Source organism: Hoplias malabaricus, chromosome 2 (genome assembly GCF_029633855.1).
Source record: "Hoplias malabaricus isolate fHopMal1 chromosome 2, fHopMal1.hap1, whole genome shotgun sequence".
NCBI lineage: Eukaryota > Metazoa > Chordata > Actinopteri > Characiformes > Erythrinidae > Hoplias > Hoplias malabaricus.
Genome location: NC_089801.1, coordinates 82,328,070 through 82,349,626, shown reverse-complemented (window position 1 = coordinate 82,349,626; position 21,557 = coordinate 82,328,070). Strand labels below are relative to the sequence as shown.

The 21,557-nt window shown below is 42.3% G+C and overlaps 2 protein-coding genes and 3 non-coding genes across 6 annotated transcripts; 1 reads left to right on the top strand and 4 right to left on the bottom strand.

Annotated features, from left to right (window-relative positions):
- Positions 1 to 91: 91 nt before the first annotated feature.
- Positions 92 to 10,626, bottom strand: fastkd2 (FAST kinase domains 2). Of its 2 annotated transcripts, none has more exons than XM_066661776.1 (12): positions 10,460 to 10,626; positions 8,537 to 9,178; positions 7,736 to 7,839; positions 7,523 to 7,631; positions 5,877 to 6,000; positions 5,388 to 5,527; positions 5,047 to 5,219; positions 4,723 to 4,886; positions 3,672 to 3,905; positions 3,192 to 3,276; positions 2,208 to 2,322; positions 92 to 1,105 (listed from the first exon to the last, which is right to left on the bottom strand). In XM_066661776.1, exons 2-12 carry the CDS (start codon positions 9,134 to 9,136, stop codon positions 1,007 to 1,009), a joined length of 1,947 nt encoding a protein of 648 aa, XP_066517873.1. In that variant the 5' UTR covers positions 9,137 to 9,178; positions 10,460 to 10,626; the 3' UTR covers positions 92 to 1,006. The 2 variants fall into 2 exon arrangements, with proteins under 2 accessions (XP_066517873.1, XP_066517875.1); XM_066661778.1 differs by having other exon boundaries at positions 10,466 to 10,626.
- A 589-nt stretch (positions 10,627 to 11,215) lies between these two features.
- Positions 11,216 to 18,386, top strand: mdh1b (malate dehydrogenase 1B, NAD (soluble)). Its single transcript, XM_066656727.1, has 8 exons — positions 11,216 to 11,290; positions 11,399 to 11,511; positions 13,332 to 13,466; positions 14,551 to 14,693; positions 15,221 to 15,732; positions 16,145 to 16,286; positions 16,580 to 16,755; positions 18,163 to 18,386. The coding sequence occupies exons 1-8, from the start codon at positions 11,269 to 11,271 to the stop codon at positions 18,384 to 18,386; spliced, it is 1,467 nt and encodes a 488-aa protein (XP_066512824.1). The 5' UTR covers positions 11,216 to 11,268.
- On the bottom strand, positions 16,870 to 16,952 carry trnal-uaa (transfer RNA leucine (anticodon UAA)). The gene has a single exon. It is a non-coding gene; the product is annotated as a tRNA-Leu (tRNA).
- Positions 18,387 to 19,525: 1,139 nt separating the features above from the next.
- trnal-uaa (transfer RNA leucine (anticodon UAA)) lies at positions 19,526 to 19,608 on the bottom strand. Its single transcript has one exon. It is a non-coding gene; the product is annotated as a tRNA-Leu (tRNA).
- A 680-nt stretch (positions 19,609 to 20,288) lies between these two features.
- Positions 20,289 to 20,371, bottom strand: trnal-uaa (transfer RNA leucine (anticodon UAA)). Its single transcript has one exon. It is a non-coding gene; the product is annotated as a tRNA-Leu (tRNA).
- Positions 20,372 to 21,557: the final 1,186 nt, after the last annotated feature.

Below are 21,557 nucleotides of genomic sequence, written 5' to 3'. Positions count from 1 at the left end.
TAAAGGCCTTTTCACACAAAGTTTTTGTTTAAAATCATGCGATTTTTAATGTAGCGGAACCATCACACCGCATCCGATGCGTTTTCTGTCTCTGAAACCACGGGAAGATGCTGGAAGAGGAAGAATAAATGGATTTTACTAAGTAGGAACAATGAGGAATTTTTTCTCCACGTTAACTCTCAGCGTGTTGGTTGTTTTAAGCTATGTGTTCTGCTACGAGCAAGACCAGCTGTTCAGCCGCCATGTTCCTGCTCATTTGTTTGGTCTGTAACCATGACAACGGCGCTCTGATTGGTCGGCCTGGTTATTAATGCAGTCCCTCAATTCTGCTGTATTTTATTTACCTGTGAAGAAAAGCCCATTTTTAAAGATGGCTGCCCCTATTGGGGTGACCCAAGTGTTTAATTCAGGGACTACAGAGCAATTTGACTTTTAAGACGAGACAACATTCTTTCTAATCTAATTTTGGTGGTGAAAATTCTTAGTGCCCCTTTAACTTAATTCAAGTAACCAGTTACAGATAGTAATCTGTATAATAATTTATTGATACGTTATACTTTGTTTTTCCTCCTCAAACTGATAAACTCCTGAAAGCAGTGTTTTTACGATTCCTTCCTCATGAACAGTGGGAGTACTGATGATTCTAGAGAGACATGTTTCTGTTAGAGTTAGGACTGGTCTGTATTCATACAGCCTCTTTAAAGCAACACTAGGTAAGATTTGGTGCTCCATTTACCACACAGTGTAATTCTCTTCTACAGCACTCTCCTGAAATCAGGGGCCAGTGATGGGGGAGGTGGTGGTTCCCTACCCTCCTTCATAAGTAGTAGTACATAGAGCAGTGTCTGCAGAGCTGAGCCCAGAGTAGAACCGACAGAGGCTCTGTTCTCCCTGTTACAGCTCAGTGGAGCTTTACGTTCCTTTAGTCACAGTCCACAACGTCTCCCGTAAAACACCAAGCAGAGCAGCTGAGCCCAGGGATGGAGTCCCTTTGTTGTTGCTTTCATCACTCCTCTGTTGTAGAATCTTGCTCAGAGAAAATCAGCCTCTTCAGCAGCTCCGTTCTCTCCTCATTGGTTTTGGAGTTGAGCTCATGGACTGGCACCTGCACATAAAAATAACACATAGACGGTTGTAATCAAACAACTGCTACACCGTGCAACTCTTCAGCTTCCATTCAGAACAGTGTTTCTCTTAAACTGCATTAGACCTGTCTGTGAACTTTATCCAGTTCAGGGCAGCGGTGGCTCAGGAGCCTACCCAGAATCACTAGGCACAAAGCAGGAACACTCTCACATTCACTCACACCTACGGACACTTTTGAGTCTCCAATCCACCTACCAACGTGTGTATTTGGACCGTGGGAGGAAATTGGAGCACCAGGAGGAAACCCACGCAGACACAGGGAGAACACACCAGACTCTTCACAGACAGTCACCCGGAGGAAACCCACGCAGACACAGGGAGAACACACCACACTTCTCACAGACAGTCACCCGGAAGAAACCCACGGAGACACAGGGAGAACACAGAAACTCCTCACAGACAGTCACCCGGAGGAAACCCACGCAGACACAGGGAGAACACTCCACACTCCTCACAGACAGTCACCCGGAGGAAACCCACGCAGACACAGGGAGAACACACCACACTCCTCACAGACAGTCACCCGGAGGAAACCCACGCAGACACAGGGAGAACACACCACACTCCTCACAGACAGTCACCCGGAGGAAACCCACGCAGACACAGGGAGAACACACCACACTCCTCACAGACAGTCACCCGGAGGAAACCCACGCAGACACAGGGAGAACACACCACAGTCCTCACACAGTCACCCGGAGGAAACCCAGGCAGACACAGAGAGAACACACCACACTCCTCACAGAGTCACCCTGAGCGGTGTATTTCTCTGCATACTTTTTTAGCAATAGTCCATTTTCTTAAATGCTCTGGACCCTCACAGAGCAGGTCTAATGTGGTGGTGCATCATTCTCAGCGCTGCAGTGACACTGACGTGGTGGTGTGTGTTATGCTGGTCTGAGTGGATCAGACAGAGACTGTAACTCATTTGCATAAATAAATTAAGGCTACAAATCTGTTCTCGGGTGATGACTAGCCACATGTTGCTCTGTCGCCTCCTTGTGTGAACGGGGTGTTAGAGAAACATCATATGGTTAATATCAACGCAGGAAGCCACCTACCGCAACAGGTTCATAGCCCAGTATTCGGAGGTGACGCATTTTAACAGCCAGTCTGCTGCGAGGGTGGGTCGTACCAAAGCAGAAAGCAGACGGGGGAGCACAGAGCACTGCCAGCCTGGAAAACAAGGAACAGGAGGGTTGTTTCAGATTTATTGTGATCATTTTGTTATTATTTTAACAGGTTGAGGGCTGATTTAATCACATCCCACACCAAACTGTATCTGATTCGTGTTTTTTTTTTACTCATTGCACTAGTGTGTTATTCTATCAATATCAACAAAGAATAATAACCATTGCTTTAGGAGTCGTATAATTGGGTGAGTGACTACGCGTCTGAGGAGATGTTAGTCCTTACAAATAAAAACATATCAACGCTGTCCAGTGAAAAACATGCATCTCCAGAATAGTAACTTTACAGGAGGAGCAAAAGTCTTCTTAAAATTCAGTGGACGTCTTAACATTAAGTTGGAGCGTTTCTATTGGTCGATTCATTGTGAAATTTACTTACAGTGTGAAGGACAGCTGCTGTGTTGTTGTAGTAAACTAAACATCCACAAAAACTGAGACACGTTTGTCAATGAAGAGTGACGATACACAAAAAAACAACCATTTTTTTATAATTCCACTTTCACACATGAACACATTGTACACCAGAAATGTTCCAGAGTTTTCCCGGAGGACCTGTGTGTGAACACGACCACCTGAAACATTCATCCTGGATTTTATACTCCTCGCGCCCTAGTAAAGACCCCAGATATGTGAGAATAGCACAGGAAATATTCCGTATATTCTCCTACACGCACTGTACAGGCACTGTCCCATGTGAGAGTGCATCTGACCCTGAAAATCTCCCGCTGCATGTGTAAAAGACCGCTCCGGGACATCTCCAGACCAGATACTCTGGAGTTTCTCTAGATATTCTCCAGGGTTCTTGTGTGAAAGAGGCATGTATATAGTGTATTTACTAGCTATATAAAAAATTACCTCCGGGGTTTCTGAGGCATAACACACCCCTCTTCCAGAGCGCTACTGACATCTTTGGTGTCGGGACACACAGTGATCACACAGTCTGAAAAACAGAAACGAGAGAGAAATTACACTTAAAACTGTAAAAATGTGTGAAGGGATCAGTATGAACCTGTTTACACTCTGCTTTGTAACCTGCAGATTCGTAGAGTGTGGGGCTCTAAAGTATATGGACATCTCTGGACTCATCTGGGAGGAGTTTAGATTAGATCTTGGAACTCATATGTGAGGATTTGATTGCATTAATCTCTGAGAGCAATAGTGAGGTCATTACTGATGTTGTATGTTCCCGCTTTGCCACCCCAACTCTGAATCCTGAATACACTAGATGATGCTCCGTCACTCCTCATAACACCCTCCCAATGCCCCACAGCCTGATGCTGCTAGGTTTATAGTGAATATAAGCTCATGTGCAGCTGCTTTCCCCCTTCCACTCACCGATGAAATAGACGCTCTCTTCCACCACAGACTCCCTCAAAGCGGCTTCCCCGACCAAGTCCTTCAGAGCACTGACCAGTCCAGGGTATAAAGGCAGCTCAGACGGAGAGAGAGAGGGCTGGAGGTCCGGGAGGTCTTCAGCTGAGACTGTGGGAGGAAGAGGAGGCTTGTCCAGCTGTAAACACAGGCCTAACGTGTGTAGCCTCTTCTCCACGCCTTTATACGTTGGACCATCTGTGGGTTAAAAAAGAGAGGGGATTAGTTTCTTCCTCTGAATGTGTGAGACTTATTTCCACAGACTCTTCCAGGATTACGGGACCGTGTCTAGACTCCAGACTGAACTGAGGTATGTACGTACACATAGAAATGATGGCAGGCAGCTGTAGTGGTGATGAATAAAATTAACCCCCATCCCCCACAGGACATCACCAGACCTGATACCCCAGAGTTTCTCCGAAGTTCATGTGTGAAAGAGGAACTAGAAACTTGTCTCTCCTCAGTAAACCTGTTCCAGCGCTGTGTCTGAATTAAGCACCAGAGCCACAGATAAACAGATCAGTCAGGACAGAGTCATGGTTAATCCACTGTTTACAGCACATTCAGATCAGAGTGAGATATGATACAGGTGTGTAAATGATGCAGAGCTCTGAGCTTATGAACAGTGAAGACAATTAGCCAACACCTTGTTTCGTGCTGAACACACCCCCAGAAAACACACAAATGGAGCACATTCACGTTTTATTTCCTATTATATATTTATATAGCATGCTGTAAATGACCCGTCCAGCTCCACTGCGCCATAACACTTTATTTGAGGCTCTGGGTTCTTTCTGGAGCTTCTTCATCTTAAGCCGACACCGGATGCTGAAGGACTGACTACGTTCCTGGTTTGTGAACCAATCAGTGGAAATGTGCCTGGACCGGCTCCACCGTGATGGAAAAGGCCTACCTTTGTAAACATCCCATTTTTATCTTCTTAGAAAAGCATGAAATCAAAAAGACTCTATATATCCTCTAGCTGCACTCAGTTTAAAACTTTTCAAGGGCTTGCCTTTCGAAAGCAGCTCCTCCAGACAATCTTTCTGAAGTAATCTCTCCAGAGGAGCCTGAGGGAAATGCTCTAACACACACAGGCTGCTGACGGCTTTCAGGAGGTCAATGCTGGACATTCTGGTGAGGTAGGACTCCAGGACACGAGTGACACTAGACAAAAACCTGTAAAAAAAAGAGAGAGAACAAAGACTAAGGGAGGCATACTCATGCTAAAAACAAGCAGAAATGCTTGGGAACTGTATGATATTATGATGGGGAAATAATGTAACACCACCACAACCTCATTTATAAAACCCTGGGGCTGACTGTGTTAGAAACTCACTCCTGCTGGTTCTCCTTCAGGTGGTGGTTGAGGGAGGAGTAGGATTTCAGGACGCTGAGGAGGTCTTTCAGCGCCAGGCTGTCCGGGTTCTGGATCACTCTCTCTGCAAACGCGTCCAGCAAAGCCACAGGCCGGAACCTGAGCCCCTCGAACTCCAACAGGAAGAACACCAGCTGTGAACCAAACACACGAGAGAGTTTCTTAACAAGGGAAATGATAAAGATGATCTTCATACGGGTTATAATTTACTTCCAAAAATTGTGATTTTAGAACAGACAACCCTCTCAGAAACGTGTCACCGTATTCCCTCCAGAGTGGGGACCTCATGAGCGTGCGTTTACCTGTTTGTTGCTCCACATGGTCAGTGTGCTGGCCACGTATTCAGACACGGAGGAAAAGAAAGAGAAGTTCCTGTAGCGGAGCTCGTGGCAGGACTTCAGCACCATCAGCAGTCGACTGAAGGGGACACTGTGGACATTTTCTAAGAGAAATACGGAGATGTTACGGGCAAACAACCAACATTTCGTCCACAGTGAGTAGTGTATTAGCTGTTTTCCCCCACAGCACTAGCACACGTCTCGTCTAGGGATAACCGCGACGTGGGGCAGGAACAAATGAGGCTTTTCCACTGCATTGTACCTACGCCACTCAGCTCGGCTCAGCTCTACTCTATGGTTGCTTTTCCACTACCACAGTCCCCCACTCACCCCCTGAAATGTAGCCCATGGCGTCTCAAAACCCTGTCTCTAATGGCAACAGTGGGCTTTGGATAAAGATAAACCTCTAACTAAGAGCTACTGCAGACTTCTGTAGGAATAAAGCTTCGTTACCAGCTATCGCCTTGCAGCAGAAGTCCAGCAGTGGTGTTGAGTTCAGCTGCATGGAGGCCATTGTAGTCATCATGTACTGAGCGTTGGGAAGAGTGAACTCACTCGTCAAAGACAGAGCTTTGATCTGGAGGGAAAGAAAATAAACAAAGAGCAGATCCTAAAAATCAGCAACAATAACATACAAATGAGCCCAGTGCACTTTTACACCACTCTAAATTACAGAGGTCTTCAAATCCAGATCTTTAATTCATGTTCCAGGGAGGGTTTAGGGTCGGTCTGGATTAATACAATACTGTTTGTAGCTCCTCTACAGTTAATATTAAAGGTGGAAATGATAAATGTGGATGTTGCTTCTGTCATCTCTCAGGAGGGACATACAACTGACCTCGCACAGGGTTTAAAGGCACTGTCTACAATTCTGGGAAAATGCTGTTCTGTCTGGTTTGTTTACATTCAGAAGCTCTGCAACTTTTAATGTGGTATGTTAAAGGACAAAAGAAACACAACTGTCTTTGTAACTTTAAGTGTTATTCACTGTTCAAATTACCACAGAAACATATTTGTAACTTAATCTGTTTGGTGTTCTAGCACTTACTGTCTGTGTTTACTTTCATGCAGTTAGCACTCTGCCGAATTTAGAGTCAGTTCCACCTTAAATAATCATGAAAGAGAAAAACTAACGTGCTCAGGTGTCCTCCCGCGGTCCAAAAGGTGGATTGGTGACTCAAAAGTGTCCGTAGGTGAGAGTGTGTGAGTGAACGTGTGAGTGTGTGAGTGAACGTGTGAGTGTGTGTCACCCTGTGAAGGACTGGCGCCCCCTCCAGGGTGTGTTTCTGCCTTGCGCCCAATGATTCCAGGTAGGCTCCGGACCCACCACCGCCCTGAACTGGATAAGGGTTACAGACGATGAACAAATGAATGAATGAATAGTGTATGTCGTCTTTAACATCAGATGCCCTTCGTAACACAACCTTCCTGTTCCACCCAGGTTTGGGACCTGAGCAAGTGCAACCCCTAAAACCGCGAGAACACACTAAACTCCACACAGACAGTGACCTGAGGCGAGGATCGTATCCCGGACCTCAGGCTCCTGAGAACTGTGCAGCAGCGATAACCTCAGTGTGCTAACTTTTCATTTGTTGTGCCAACAACAAATATTAACTGATGAAAATGCTGGTCCAATCAAATTATATTTGATTTTATCAAATCAAATGAACATCACTGACATTTTCTATAAACACACATTTGTATTGAATCAATTTTGCTGCAATTAAGTCATCAGAAATTATTCACTTGTTAGTCATGACCCCCCAGTAACACCCTGTGGAACTAACCTGGGAGTATGAATCAAACTACCACTTCTTTATGAGCTGCTGCTACCACACAGCTCAACACGCTTGGAGGAGAATGCTAATCGCCAGTCATTACGCCAGCTAACTGAATCCCACACTGTCTAGTATCATGTTCGGGAAAGAGGAAGGAGAATAGGGGAAGAGGGCCATAGCCCCCATCCAGTGAGAACAAGGCACATTTTGCTCTGACTCTCGACCTCGAATGACACTGATCTTAATTCACTTTTAAAAGTCCTAATCTGTTATTTCCAGCCCTCAAAGAAACACACACAATTCACAAATAATGAACCCAACCTCCAGCTTCTTCTTTACGGCTGGTGGAGTGTCCTTCCCCAACAGACGCATCATTGTCTGTAGCAGCACCACGTCCTGGACCTTAGGAATCCGATCCTCCAGAATCAGCCTTCAAACCGAACAAGAGGACCGACTTAGAAAGAGCAGACACACACCGCAGAGACGTCTCATCCATAATGACTTGGTTTTATTAGTTATTACAGAACACCTTACTTCAAACCCTGTTTAAGAGCCACTGCGTTTCTGCTGCTGTCCATCTCCTCCAGGCAGGACGACAGAATCGACAGAGACTTATCATCAAACCGATTCAGTCGCTCCTAGGTAGAGAAGAAGACAGAGAGACAGGTCAGAATCTGAACAAGGCGTGCGTTGAGTGTCAAAGGTTTCCTTAATTCTGCTTCTTTACATTTGGAGATACAAAGCTTAATGTGTTTAGGGAAAATTCTCCTTCACAATATGTAACAGCCATCAGAGTGACACCTAGTGGCCAGGAGATATCTCTGATTCTTTATTAAACCTAAACCAGGCGTTGGACCACGCTCTGTGGAGAATATCATGGTTCAAAACAAACGTGATCTCTGCTGCAGCTGGAGATTTTACAGATGGAGAGTTGGTGCTGGTCGTCTGCGTTGCCTGGCGTAGAGTGACGACTCTCTCTGGACAATCAGCGCTCTGCAAGGTTTAGTCCCTACTCGGCTCGCTCTGAACCACGATAGAGAACAGCCACTAAACGAGAACCCACTTCCAGAACCAGAACCAGGACTAGATTTACCGGATGGAGGAGCAAAAAAATGCAAAGCAGTGGTTCCCACCAAGGCCTTTATTTTCTAAATCTGATAACAAAATGCTGTAATGATATACATCATTTTTAACTGCAAAAATGTGGTGACATTTATTGAGCTGGTTTCCCAAACAAGGACTAATCTTAGTCTTTTATTAATGAATCAGAACTGGACCTGCTTTAGTGCACTTAAACAATGAAAATTACAATAGTTAATGACTAAAGTGGCTGACCTGTATGACCCTGAGTAGCGTCTGCACCACCAGGCTGCTCTGGGACACGCCCAGTTTGACCATGGCCAGCAGGGTGTAGGCCAGGTCATCGCTGGGCATGTGAGGGGATTCTACCCTCGCCCTGTGGCACAGATTCTCAAAGGCCGGGTGTTCAGACATCAGCTGGAGCTCGCAGCGTCTCTGCTCGTCCGACATCTTCTTGGTGGTCTCCCACATCCTGGTCAAGGCGTTACTGATGTGCCTGAGGGTCAGCGCGTTCCTCTCGGTCAGATCCAAGACGTCAGACGGCGAGGTGCAGTCCTGGAGCTTCCTGTAGAAAGGCACCCTGACCTCCACCAGATCTGATGGGTCTTTACTCCGTACAGAGGCCACCTCAGAGGAGCGCTCTTCAGGTTCTGCACTGTGACACAAATACCTGACCTGATATGTCCAGGTAGGCTGTGACTTTCTCCTGGACCCAGAATGGGGCACTGCACAGTTTCTACGGTGAAGAACAGCAGCTGTGGTCTTTGACATTGACCCATGTTTCCACACAGTGCCAAATCTGCCCAAGGTCACGGCCCACCTCAGAAGCTCTTCTCCTGATCTGAGGACGTTCATGTTGCCACGGTGGGTTTAATTACACTCCAAAGGTAGAAAAACCTGGGAATAAACAGAGAAATAAAAGACTTTAAGGTTTTTAAGGCATTGGAATACATTTGGGTGGCATGGTGGTGCAGCAGGTAGGTGTCACAGTCACACAGCTCCGGGGGCCTGGAGGTTGTGGGTTCGATTCCCGCTCCGGGTGACTGTCTGTGAGGAGTGTGGTGTGTTCTCTCTGTGTCTGCGTGGGTTTCCTCCGGGTGACTGTCTGTGAGGAGTGTGGTGTGTTCTCCCTGTGTCTGCGTGGGTTTCCTCCGGGTGACTGTCTGTGAGGAGTGTGGTGTGTTCTCCCTGTGTCTGCGTGGGTTTCCTCCGGGTGACTGTCTGTGAGGAGTGTGGTGTGTTCTCCCTGTGTCTGCGTGGGTTTCCTCCGGGTGACTGTCTGTGAGGAGTGTGGTGTGTTCTCCCCGTGTCTGCGTGGGTTTCCTCCGGGTGACTGTCTGTGAGGAGTGTGGTGTGTTCTCCCTGTGTCTGCGTGGGTTTCCTTCCACACTCCAAAAACACACATTGGTAGGTGGATTGGTGACTCAAAAAGTGTCCATAGGTGTGAGTCAATGTGTGTGTGTGTTGCCCTGTGAAGGACTGGCGCCCCCTCCAGGGTTTGTTCCCGCCTTGCGCCCAATGATTCCAGGTAGGCTCTGGACCCACCGCGACCCTGAACTGGATAAGGGTTACAGATAATGAATGAGTGGAATACATTCTCACACTCCCTCGCTGATATTTAACTAAATAAAATTTCCTTCATTTCTCTTTCTCTGTCATTGGACTCAGTAAAAAAAGAAGTAGTTTTAAATATCAGATATGCATTAAAACATGCAGTAAAAAGTGTTATAAAACCACCAGAATGTGTCAGAGACCCAAGAAAACGTCATAGAGTGTGGGTGCTAGTCTGTGTTAATGTTTAAATACAGTTTAATAATGTTTAACATCATTAAAACGGGAAAAAGCTTGTAAAAGTCGAAAGGATAAACACAGGCTCGAATGTGACCACCACACTGTGACTGTCACAAAATCTAAAAGGAGGGTTTTGAAGGATAAATGAAAAAGGAAACCCCACTGTCCAACACCCTAACACTAACACTAACATTACAGGCCAAATACAATAGCCCTGAATGTGACTCAAGTCTATTTTTGTTCATGATTTTATCCTCAGTTGGTCTGACACAGTTCACTACGTGTGGAAGACACCGTGTGTGTTCAATATAAGGTTCATTAACGTCTATAGTCCACATAGTATGACAGTTATAAATGTCTATGTCGTTTAAATAAAAGGAGCTTAACCTTCACCTTTCCGTTGACTTTTCTTCTCCGTTTTAAATCTTCATTCGAGGTAAAGTGCTCAAACATATTAATCCATATTAAACCAACATTAAAACATGTGTAAAATAAAATTAAATCTTATACACGAGTCCTGTGCCTCCATGAGACGCGGGGGCTTTAGTTTTAGAAACCGGCGCGTCACTGGGCGCGTTCCAAACGGCGGTTACACATTCAAGTGCACTGTCGAGTCCCAGTGAGGAGCCGCGAGGTTCGTCCCCTTCATAGCGGCCTATGTAGGGCATAGCGATCTATTTGAGCTTATCCCTTTGTCGGTGACGAAACGGAAAGGCTTCTGAACTCAAACACCGGGGGAAAATCAATAAACGTTTGGAAATAATTTTTTTTTATTTGAATTAAATAATTTAATCACCACCGTTTTAATAGCTTTATAAATAAAAAATATTAACCACAATAATGTACGATTTGAATTTTAACAAGTGTAAATATATTGTTTAAATTAAATGTAAATAAATTAAATAAAATTAAAAATATATACAGTCAGTATATCGTACATTATTACTTACATCTTAAATAATAAACTTAAGTAATTATATAGCTGAAATAAAGTACATGTTTTAACTGGAACGATTAACAAAAATATCTAAATTATAATTAAAAACAATAAAGTGTGAAATAATAAAGTACTTTAGTGAGCTAAAGTACAATAAAATATTTGAAATATTAATTATTTAAAAAAAATAAGTAAACGGCAGGGGACGTTGAGTGGTTGCCTAGCAACAGATAAACCACTTTCTGTAAACTGCAGAAACATGGCCAAATTTGTCCTCGCAGGTGTGAATCTGGTGTTTTTATTTCACTGAGCTGTAACGTGGGATTTATCTACTATTAATTCTTCCTTATGGTGAAATTAATGCGGATCTGTTGTTCTTTTGTGTGAAGGGAAAGCGGACTGTCCATACTTCGCTAAAGCTGAGCTTCTCGCTGATTCGCTGGAGAGAAACCTCGCGGATTTCCACATCCACAAACTCCGTGTACACCCCAAAGACTGGGAGGTCGGAGTCAGCAACCAGCTACCACCATTTTATTATTAATACTATATTCCAGAGCTCTATTCCAGAGAGAGAGAGGGAGAGAGAGAGAGAGAGAGAGAGAGAGAGAGAGAGAGACAGAGAGAGAGGGAGAGAGAGAGAGTTAGAGAGAGAGAGAGAGAGAGAGAGGGAGAGAGAGTTAGAGAGAGAGAGGGAGAGAGAGTTAGAGAGAGAGAGAGAGAGAGGGAGAGAGAGAGAGAGAGAGAGGGAGAGAGAGAGAGAGAGAGAGAGAGAGAGAGAGGGAGAGAGAGAGAGTGGGAGAGACAAGACACAGAGGGAGAGAGAGAGAGAGAGAGGGAGAGAGAGGGAGAGTTAGAGAGAGAGAGAGAGTGAGAGAGAGAGAGAGAGTGAGAGAGAGAGAGAGTTAGAGAGAGAGAGAGAGAGTTAGAGAGAGAGGGAGAGAGTTAGAGAGAGAGAGAGAGTTAGAGAGAGAGAGAGAGGGAGAGAGAGAGAGAGAGAGAGAGAGGGAGAGTGAGAGAGAGAGAGAGTGAGAGAGAGAGGGAGAGAGAGAGAGAGTTAGAGAGAGAGAGAGAGAGAGAGAGTTAGAGAGAGAGAGAGAGAGAAAGAGGGAGAGAGAAAGAGACAGAGAGAGAGAGAGAGAGTTAGAGAGAGAGAGAAAGAGGGAGAGAGAAAGAGACAGAGAGAGAGACAGAGAGAGAGAGAGTTAGAGAGAGAGAAAGAGGGAGAGAGAAAGAGACAGAGAGAGAGACAGAGAGAGAGAGAGTTAGAGAGAGAGAAAGAGACAGAGAGAGAGAGAGAGAAATAGAGTGAGAGAGAGAAAAAGAGATAGAGTGAGAGAGAAAGAGGGAGAGAGAGAGAGATAGACAGCGACACAGAGAGAGAGACAGTGAGTGGGAGAGTAAGACAGAGAGAGAGAGAGACAGAGCGAGAGAGAGAGAGAGAGAGATAGTGAGAAACAGAAACAGAGATAGATAGATGTTAGAGAGAGAAAGAGAGAGAGAGTGAGTGAGACAGAGAAAGTGAGAGAGAGAGAGTGTGACGTCACGGTTATGAGTAATTGTGGTGTGTACAAATGCTCGGGTGTAATGTGCTGCCTCTGTCTCTCTGTCTGTCTATTTATCTATCTATATATTTATTTAATGCCCGTTTCCTCCCTTTTTTAATTTTCCACCATTATTTTTTTTCCATGTTCCCTGTGGTCATCCCTCTCCAGTGTGACCTTGCATTCGCAGCTGAAGGCAACAAGTTGCTCTTGATGCCCCACATTTGTCTCATGGTGGTATTCAGGGGCCCATGACGTGATGTTGAGTTTGTACAGTGTTGGGACCTCGGAAAGTGGGTCCCTGCTCAGAGGAGTTTTCACAACCAGTCCATTTAGTTACATCACATCTTCATGTCATACCTTATTTGCCTGAAGTAGAAAAATCTAAACTTGTGATGTCACTTGCCACCTGCCAACCAAATCAGGGCTATGTATCGCCTGTTCTCAAGGGAAAGGACTGGTTGTCTGATGCTCTGTCAATTTATAGCATGGACAGGGGGTTAATTAGCAAGTTGTCTTTCATTTTTTTTTAACTGTGCACACAATCTGTGGCCTACTTTAGCAGTTCCTCTCCCACATGGTTGTCTCTTACAAAATGGCAGAACTGGGCAATTAGTGTTCTCCTCCAAGCGTACTGAACTCTAATGTATGTAAATCTACATCTATGTATATTTTGGAAGAGCCTTGTGATTGTGGGTTCCTATAAAATGGGAGGAGCTTAAAAGGAAAAACGGATAACAAAACCTTGTCCAAATCCAGATGCTTCTGAACTTGATCTCAGGACTGGCTTCAAGAAACCTGTTCATCAAACGGCTGGAAACATGAGCGCAGTCCCATAGTGTGGAGAGAGCTGATCGATCGAGGAGGAAAGGGCCTGCTTCTCGGGGGATTCAATGACTTTCTTGAGTATGTACAGGTATGCAGACGATTTATTGTCAGTGCTGAATGTCTAATACGTCACATTATATTACAGTCTGAAACCAATATGATAGGATGCTAGTATTCATGATTCGATAGATTATTAAAGGCTAAGCACCACTTAATGGACCTCCGTGAATATTCCACATTATTGTAGTTACTGACAGATATAAGTATGAATTAAAATGAAAATAGCAGCTTAATTTTCTTTAAAACTGACAATTTTATTAAATTGACGGAAAAACCCGAGCTCTCTACGGAAATTCTCGAACGCGACCGTGACGTCACTGGTGGACAACAGCTGAACAACGCCGCGGTAAAACACCGTTATGACTGACTGTTATGACAGTATCTAGCTAAATAACCAACATTATTCATGACAATAGCCTAGCAATAAGCTAAACTCAAATGTAGAGGTACCGTTATTCTTGTAAATGTGATCGAAGTCGAACTCGAATTCCTCCGACACTATAAACCTGATGGTCCTTTCCAAAGTGCCCATTTAAAGTGAAAAAATTTAGTCCATTTTCTGGATATTTTGGGATCTTTGGGCCATTTGTTCACAGATGTCCCACTGTACATTGAATGATTGCAGCCAAAAACAACACACCTTTTCCTCATTTAGCATTAAATTAAGTGCAGCTTCTAGAGTTGTTGTCCACCATCTACGTCACAGGCAAGACGCCTATTAGACGCCCTTTGGGGGGGGGACCAACGGTCTTTTAAACCTTATTCCTTGAATTAGTAAGAAATAACATGTTTTCTGACTCTCAATAAACACAAGTTAGGAACTCAAACTCCACTGTATTTGTTTGTTTGACACTTTCATAGAGCTAGTGCTTAGCCTTTAAAGAAAAAAATAAAGCAATATCTCATGGTGCGTGTGTCAGTGTGAGTGTATATAGATCTTACAGTGTAATCAACTCTCTATAACTTAAATAATGGACTGACATTGTGTGGCTTTACTAACTTTAATAAGGGCTATATTCACCAATCCTTGTTCAACAGTCACAAAGGAGATTTCAGGATATTTAAAGACATTTGTTTGGAGTGTTTCCTTCTGTGTAACGGCTGTTTCTCAGGGATACTATGGAATCACCTCTGACATGGAGACTGAGTTGATGGTGAAGATTGCAGCCGAGAATCTGCAGGAAACTGAGCAGCTGATGGAGGAGGAGGAGCGCAGACACAACTCCCTCAGAGTTTTTCACATCTGGATCAGTGGGTCAGAATGAAATGCTGTGTTATAGCTACAATAACCTGTGTCCAAACACACCACACAACTCTCTCTAGGGGTAAAAAGACCCCCAGCCTTGGGCTGTGGAGCAGTGGAGCTGCATTCTCCACGGTAACTGCATATCCAATACATTTTGGACGAGATGGAGTAGGGATGGGACGATATGGTCCTATGAAAATATCACAATATTTTTGGGTATTTTTGTGATAACGATTCTTGGTGAAATGAGAAAACAGTTTCAAACTTAATACATAATAATAATAACAAGATAGATTTTGTGTAAAAATTATGTAACAAATAAATCTACCATAAAACTAAAGTGAATGATAACACAGCGCAGCAGTATTTCAACATCTACTCTAAGAAGGACAAACGCCATATAAATACCACTGATTTTAGAAGACCTTTTGGGTGAGCAGATGTTCACTAATGTCTGGACATTTCTAGCTTTTCTACTGAAGTGAAGATTGTTATGCTAATACTTTTTTATCTATCTCTCTTACCTGCTTTTACAGTGCTCTAAACCCCACTGGCTACAGCCTCATTCCCCTGTTGTTCAGTGCAGGTGTCTTCAGGGATGTGCCCACCATTAGTCTCCACCTTTTAGACATGGACGGCAGTGAAGAATCTCTGTTGGGTCTTAAAATGGAGGCCGAGGACCTGGCCCTAACTCGGCTCCACCATGTCACCGTTCATTCTGACCTGACCTCGGCCTTCCAGTCAGCCGACCTCATAATTTTTCTGGACGAGTGGCAGTCGAACCTGGAAAGAGATCAGCAGGATGAAAAGGAGCACATGGTGAACTGGGTAGCAGAACGTTTTTGTAGTTACGGACGCCTCATTGAGGCCAATGCGGAGAAGGACGTAAGAGTGATGGTGGCTGGAGACACCTACGTGAACCTGAAGTGCTCAGTGTTGATTGAGAATGCACCATCAATCAACCCTTGTCATTTTGTCGCCATGGCAACACAGTTGGAGTATGAGGCAAGGGCTCAGGTTGCAGAAAAATTAGGAGTGAAGACCTCAGGTAAGACGACCAGGCATGTGATTTGATAGTTTTTGAAACATGAGATTTGTGGGATATTATCGGCCAAAACTAGCATTTGACATGTTATTTATCTTAGTTTGCATAATTCTTATATCCTTAAGCCATCTCGCTACAATCCTGTTGATGTCAACACAGAGCTATGGGCCAACAAACGCAACCCTGTTAACATTAGTTTGCATTAAAGGTGGCGTTCATGATTTGAATGAAAAAAGCACTTTTTATAAAATGTTCAGGATGTTTCCTCCTCATTTGCTGCTCTCCAGTTGGTTCACACTGGAAACCAGTCTAATGTAATTACAAACAATTAATTATCTCTCTGGGAATTACTAAATTGCTGTAAACAAAAATTATTTCTCTCTTGATCAGAAGCATGTTTTCACAAATTTTCTAGATGTGACGAGTATCACTGTTTGGGGCAATATTAGTGGCAGTTACCACATCGACCTGCAGAGGGCGAAGGTTTTCAGATATAAAGGAGCAATCTGGGGACCAACAGGTTTCTCTCAGCAAATCTCAGAAATCATTTATGACAGGTAAGATAAATAACTGCACAAGCAAGAGTCATGTTACAAAAATGATAAAATTACATTAGAGCCATAGCACGTCATGGTACTTTGCTTTCAATATTAAGTACATTTCAAAGTAAACACTTTTGTACTTTTACTCAAGTAGATGGTTTGTGTACTTTGTCCACCACTGGATTTAGCTAAGACGTAAACCTACAACCCTTGGGTTGCTGGTATTTTAGACACACGGACTGACAACAAACAACGTTCAACATGTCTCCGTTATCATTCAGTTAACTCATCGTATTTCCCCTTTGAAGAACATGGTTGACGAATGACTTCCTGAGCTTGGTTGGCACTCGAAGGAAAGACATTTCCCTGAAAACCAAAAAGACTGCAGCTATTTCAGCAGCCAATGGCATCCTCACAGTTCTGGATGCTTGGAAGAACAGTTCCTCTCCTGAAGAGGTGTACTCATTGGGCGTAGTCAGTAAAGGTAACACTAAATCTAATATACAGCTACAAACACATTTCACCTGGTAGATGAGAGTGTATTCATGTAATAATAAGGGCCTTGGCTTCTCTACATCATCCACTTAAAGAACACAATTACCAGGAGTGGGGTTCGAACCCACGAGGGCATGTGCCCATTGGATCTTAAGTCCAACGCCTTAACCACTCGGCCATCCTGGTGTGATACAGTGCTTGTGGGAGTCCTTATATACTATAGGATTAAACCTAAAGGCCAGGCTCTGCTGTGAATGTTTATTCAATGGAGCCAGAAATATAGAATGCACAAGACAGGATGTAAGTGGACGCTATCTTCCAGTATGAGCTCTGCACAAGGAGACCACCATTGGGCAGAAAACTGGTTCAGTAATTTGTATACAGTGATTATTATACTTTGATAATTAGACATGCCATCCACTCCTATAACAAGTAACATGTCTTTCCTGGTTAGACATATATGTTCAAATTTAAAACATGAATACACACTTAAAAATTATGGTTCTACAAGGGTTTTATTCAAGAAAATAGTGCTATGTAGAACCCTGAACGCTTGAAGAACCATTTGCATGATTAAAGGGTTCTTTGCATCCTGAAATGGTTCTTCACATTGATAAAGAGTGTGCTATATATGGGTCTGTTTAGCACCTTTTAGAACGGGGTTCTGCATGGCAGCGTGAACTGTTCCTCTATTGTAACAAGCTTAACATCATGACAATACAAGATACAATACAGAAGCATTAGCACATTTCCCCATGAATATGAAGAAGGCTTTCACAATGCAAAGAACACTTTAATCATGCAAAGGGGTCTTTAAGTGTTCGTGGTTCTGTACAGAACAATTTTTAAGAGTCTATGCAGGAACGCTCACCATGCCTAATGTGGGATATTAAGCACCTCTCTGCTTCGGATGCTTTCTAAGGTGTGGAGGAGTGTCCTGTTAATTTCAGCTGAACCAGAGTGATGAACCAGACTAATCATTAAACCTCAGCAATTGATCTCATTAATGAGGTTGATGGCTGAAATCAATACCAGGACGTTTGTTTGCATAAAGGATAAAACTACCAGCAGTAGGCCACGTACCCACTGAACCTTGCTCTAGTTGCTCTTGTGGCTGAAGGCAATTGAATCTTCACAGAAAAGTGCAAAATCAAGTGCAAAGATTTCCCAGAAGATCAGAAGCTGTAACTGCAGCTAATTGAATTTTATCCAATTTCAGAAGAAAGGATAAATGAGTAGATGTATGCCAGCTGTTGGCCATATTGTGTATTCAGTAGTTAGGAACTGTAAAACGTATTGGTTAATCAATCCTAATGCCGTAAAATGCGTGTTAACTTCAGAACTGGAAATCGTGCATATAACATTAACACTGCTGTCCACTGCTCTGACCGTTCAGGAGACTTTGGCGTTCCAGCAGGGCTGGTTGTTTCAGTGCCTGTTAGATTCCTTAAAGGCGAGTGGTCAGTTTGCTCTGATCTCACCGTTAGCAACGAGCTGAGGAGTGAACTGGACACTGCCATTAAAGAGCTCGCAGAGGTGAGTTCAAAACAAAGACTAAATAATAGAATCATGTTCTTTTTTGGTCGTATGTCCACCCCTGTCCCCATCAATGTGATGTAGCAGTTGTGTTTATCTACACAGTTGTGTGTGTCTAGCAGTGTGTGGTTTCTGAAGTGAAATTATGAATGAATAAATAAACAATATTAATTATAATATCTTTTTTTTTGTTAGGAAAAGGATATTGCAGCTGCAATAAAGAAGAAGGATGCAATTCAATGAAAACATGATGCTTTGTGAAATTTCTCACTAAACGACAAAAAATATGTCAGAGAATCAACTTTTGTTAATGTTTCAATAAAAAGTTAAACAGGAACCGCTGCTTATTTGAGATATTTCTCTTCGAATTTTCTCATGAAAAGACATGTTTTTGTCCATAATTTGAGTGCAGTAGGATCTTACCCTGTGCCACATTCCTCACTTTCCTTTATGAAAATTTATTTTTGTTTATGGCATATTCTGTGAGCTGCTTTTGATGCCTGTGCGTAGTTTTCTTGATCTCGTGAGGTAAGGTTTACTTGTAATACATTAAACAAACAATTACAGCAGCAACATTAGTTTGATGCACCATGAATTGTATTACAATTTGAATTGTAATAGGGGTCTTCTGTTTTTGCTACACTGGACTCAGCACTGAAGAAACTGCACTATGTAACTGGTGGAGAAGGAGTCAATCCCAGTACAAATGGAGTAAAATAATAATTATTATATATGATGATGATATATATATATATATATATATATATATATATATATATATATATATATATATATATATAATACATATATTATAATTATATAATTATATATTCTAATTATATATATGTATAATAATACATTTTATTTTTGGCGCCTTTCAAGACTCTCAAGGTCACCGTACATAAGAAAATCAAAGCAAGACAACAGTTAGAAACAAAGCTAATTAAAGCAGACTAATTAAAGAGATACATAAAATCAAAGGACTAGGCTAGATGGAGTGAAACAACTGAAATTCACAAAAAAATCTTCATTGGACGGAAATTGTGTACCATGCCTTTAATGTTGTGAGTGTTTACAATATTTGACCAAGTTTGTGTTTTGTGTGAAAGTATTGTATTTTCCACAGCTGTAATTTCTTGTAAGGACTGTTTTCTTCTAGCAGCTTTTCTGTATAGTCATAGATAAAGGTCTTGTTTCTTTGCTTCATTCACTTAAATGACAGTTACCAGGAGTGGGGTTCGAACCCACGTGGGAATACACCCATTGGATCTTAAGTCCAACGCCTTAACCACTCGGCCATCCTGGTGTGGTCCTGCGAAGTGTGTTTTATGCTACCATTCTGCACAATGGAAAAAATGAATTTACCTTCAATTTATTATTATTATTAATATTTCTATTTATTTATTTATTTATTTTCTATTTTAATGTCTTATTTTATTTTTTAAAAAAGGGGTATATACTCTTATTTTGTAGCTAGAGGAATGAGTAAATTAACTGAAAATTCACGTGCAGTATGTTGTAGTTCAAATCTCAGATGATCTTAACACTACATTGTTTGAGGAAACTATTACTAAGCCATAGCTTATGAAAATGTAGTGGCCCTTGATGCTCCCAAAAAGAGCAGTAGGATCTTAGGATCCTACTTAAGAACACATCAAATAATATTCAACAACAAAAAAAATAAAATAAAATAAAAACTACTCACATCAACACTGATTCAGTCCCTGGGACAGTTCTTCAGATTTTTTGGCCAGTCAAATGGCATATACTCATTAAAGTCCAACATTCTGATTAAGGTAAATTCCCAGATTATCTTAACAAATGTATTTTACATGGTACATAACCTGTCTACCACCTAAAATTGCTTTACCTTTAAGACGCTCATACAACATTCACAAGGCAGATGGAAACAGCAGTAATTGCAGCAACACAAATGAAACTCCAAAGCAAGTGTTAGAAACTCAGCATCCACTTAAAGGACACACTTACCAGGAGTGGGGTTCGAACCCACGTGGGCATTCACCCATTGGATCTTAAGTCCAACACCTTAACCACTCGGCCATCCTGGTCTGACTGATGGGGTCAACATTTATACTGGACAATGACAAAAGCCATAATTGGGCAAACCATTGAAGGAGTGCTGTAGATAAGGGGCAATGTGTACTGTGAGCATATAAATATTCCATGGTGCTTTAGTGTCATTTGCTGAAATATACATAATCCAGAATTTTGACAATAAAGGACTGAGTACATACACCAGACTTTTTTCAGATCACAGTGAACCAACTGAAATGCACAAAAAGTGTTCATTGGATTTAAATTGTGGAACATGCCTTTAATGTTGTGAGGATTTTCAATATTTGGCCAAGTTCGCATGAAAGTTTCTGTATTTTCTTGTAAGGATTGTTTTCTTCTAGCAGCTTTTCTGTATATTCATAAATGCCTTGTTTCTTTGCTTCATCCACTGAAAGGACACAGTTACTAGGAGTGGGTTTTATGCTACCATTCTGCACAATGGCAAAAATGAATAAGAGAATTTACCTTCAATTTATTCTTATTATTAATATTTTTATTTATTTATTTTCTATTTTAATGCCTTATTTTATTTTTTTTAAAAAGTGGTCCTAAATTTTCTTATTTTGTAGCTAGAAGAATGAGCAAATTAAGTGAAAATGTGGCTTTTAATGTGACGTCACTCTGTATGTGAAAAAATTTATATGCTGGTGGAAACTGCAGCACCCCCTACCTAAAACACCTTCCCTCATCACGGGGACAAACACAGTGCTCGGTCAAACTCTGCATTAGTGTTGTTTCTTGGTCCAAATCCAATTGTTTCCCATTTACAGAGACAGGGCTGAGTATATACCACAGACTTCTTTCAGAACCGTCTTTCAGATTGATCTAGTGAATCAAAAAGTTTATTGGATTCAAATTTTGTACCATGCCTTTAATCTTGAATGGTCAGTTTTTGACCATGTTTGTTCTTTTGTTTGGTGTGTGCTTGTTTCTGTATTTGTGTGTATGTAATTTCCAGTTTTGTCTTTTTCTTTTTGCAGTATGATCTATAGATAAATGTCTTCTTTGCTTTGTCCACTTAAAGTACACAGTTACCAGGAGTAGGGTTTGAACCCACAGGGGCATGTGTCTATTGGGTCTTAAGTCGATTTCACATGCAGTATGTTGTAGTTCTAATCTCAGATGATCTTAACACTACATTGTTTGGTGAAACTATTACTTATCCATAGCTTATGAAAA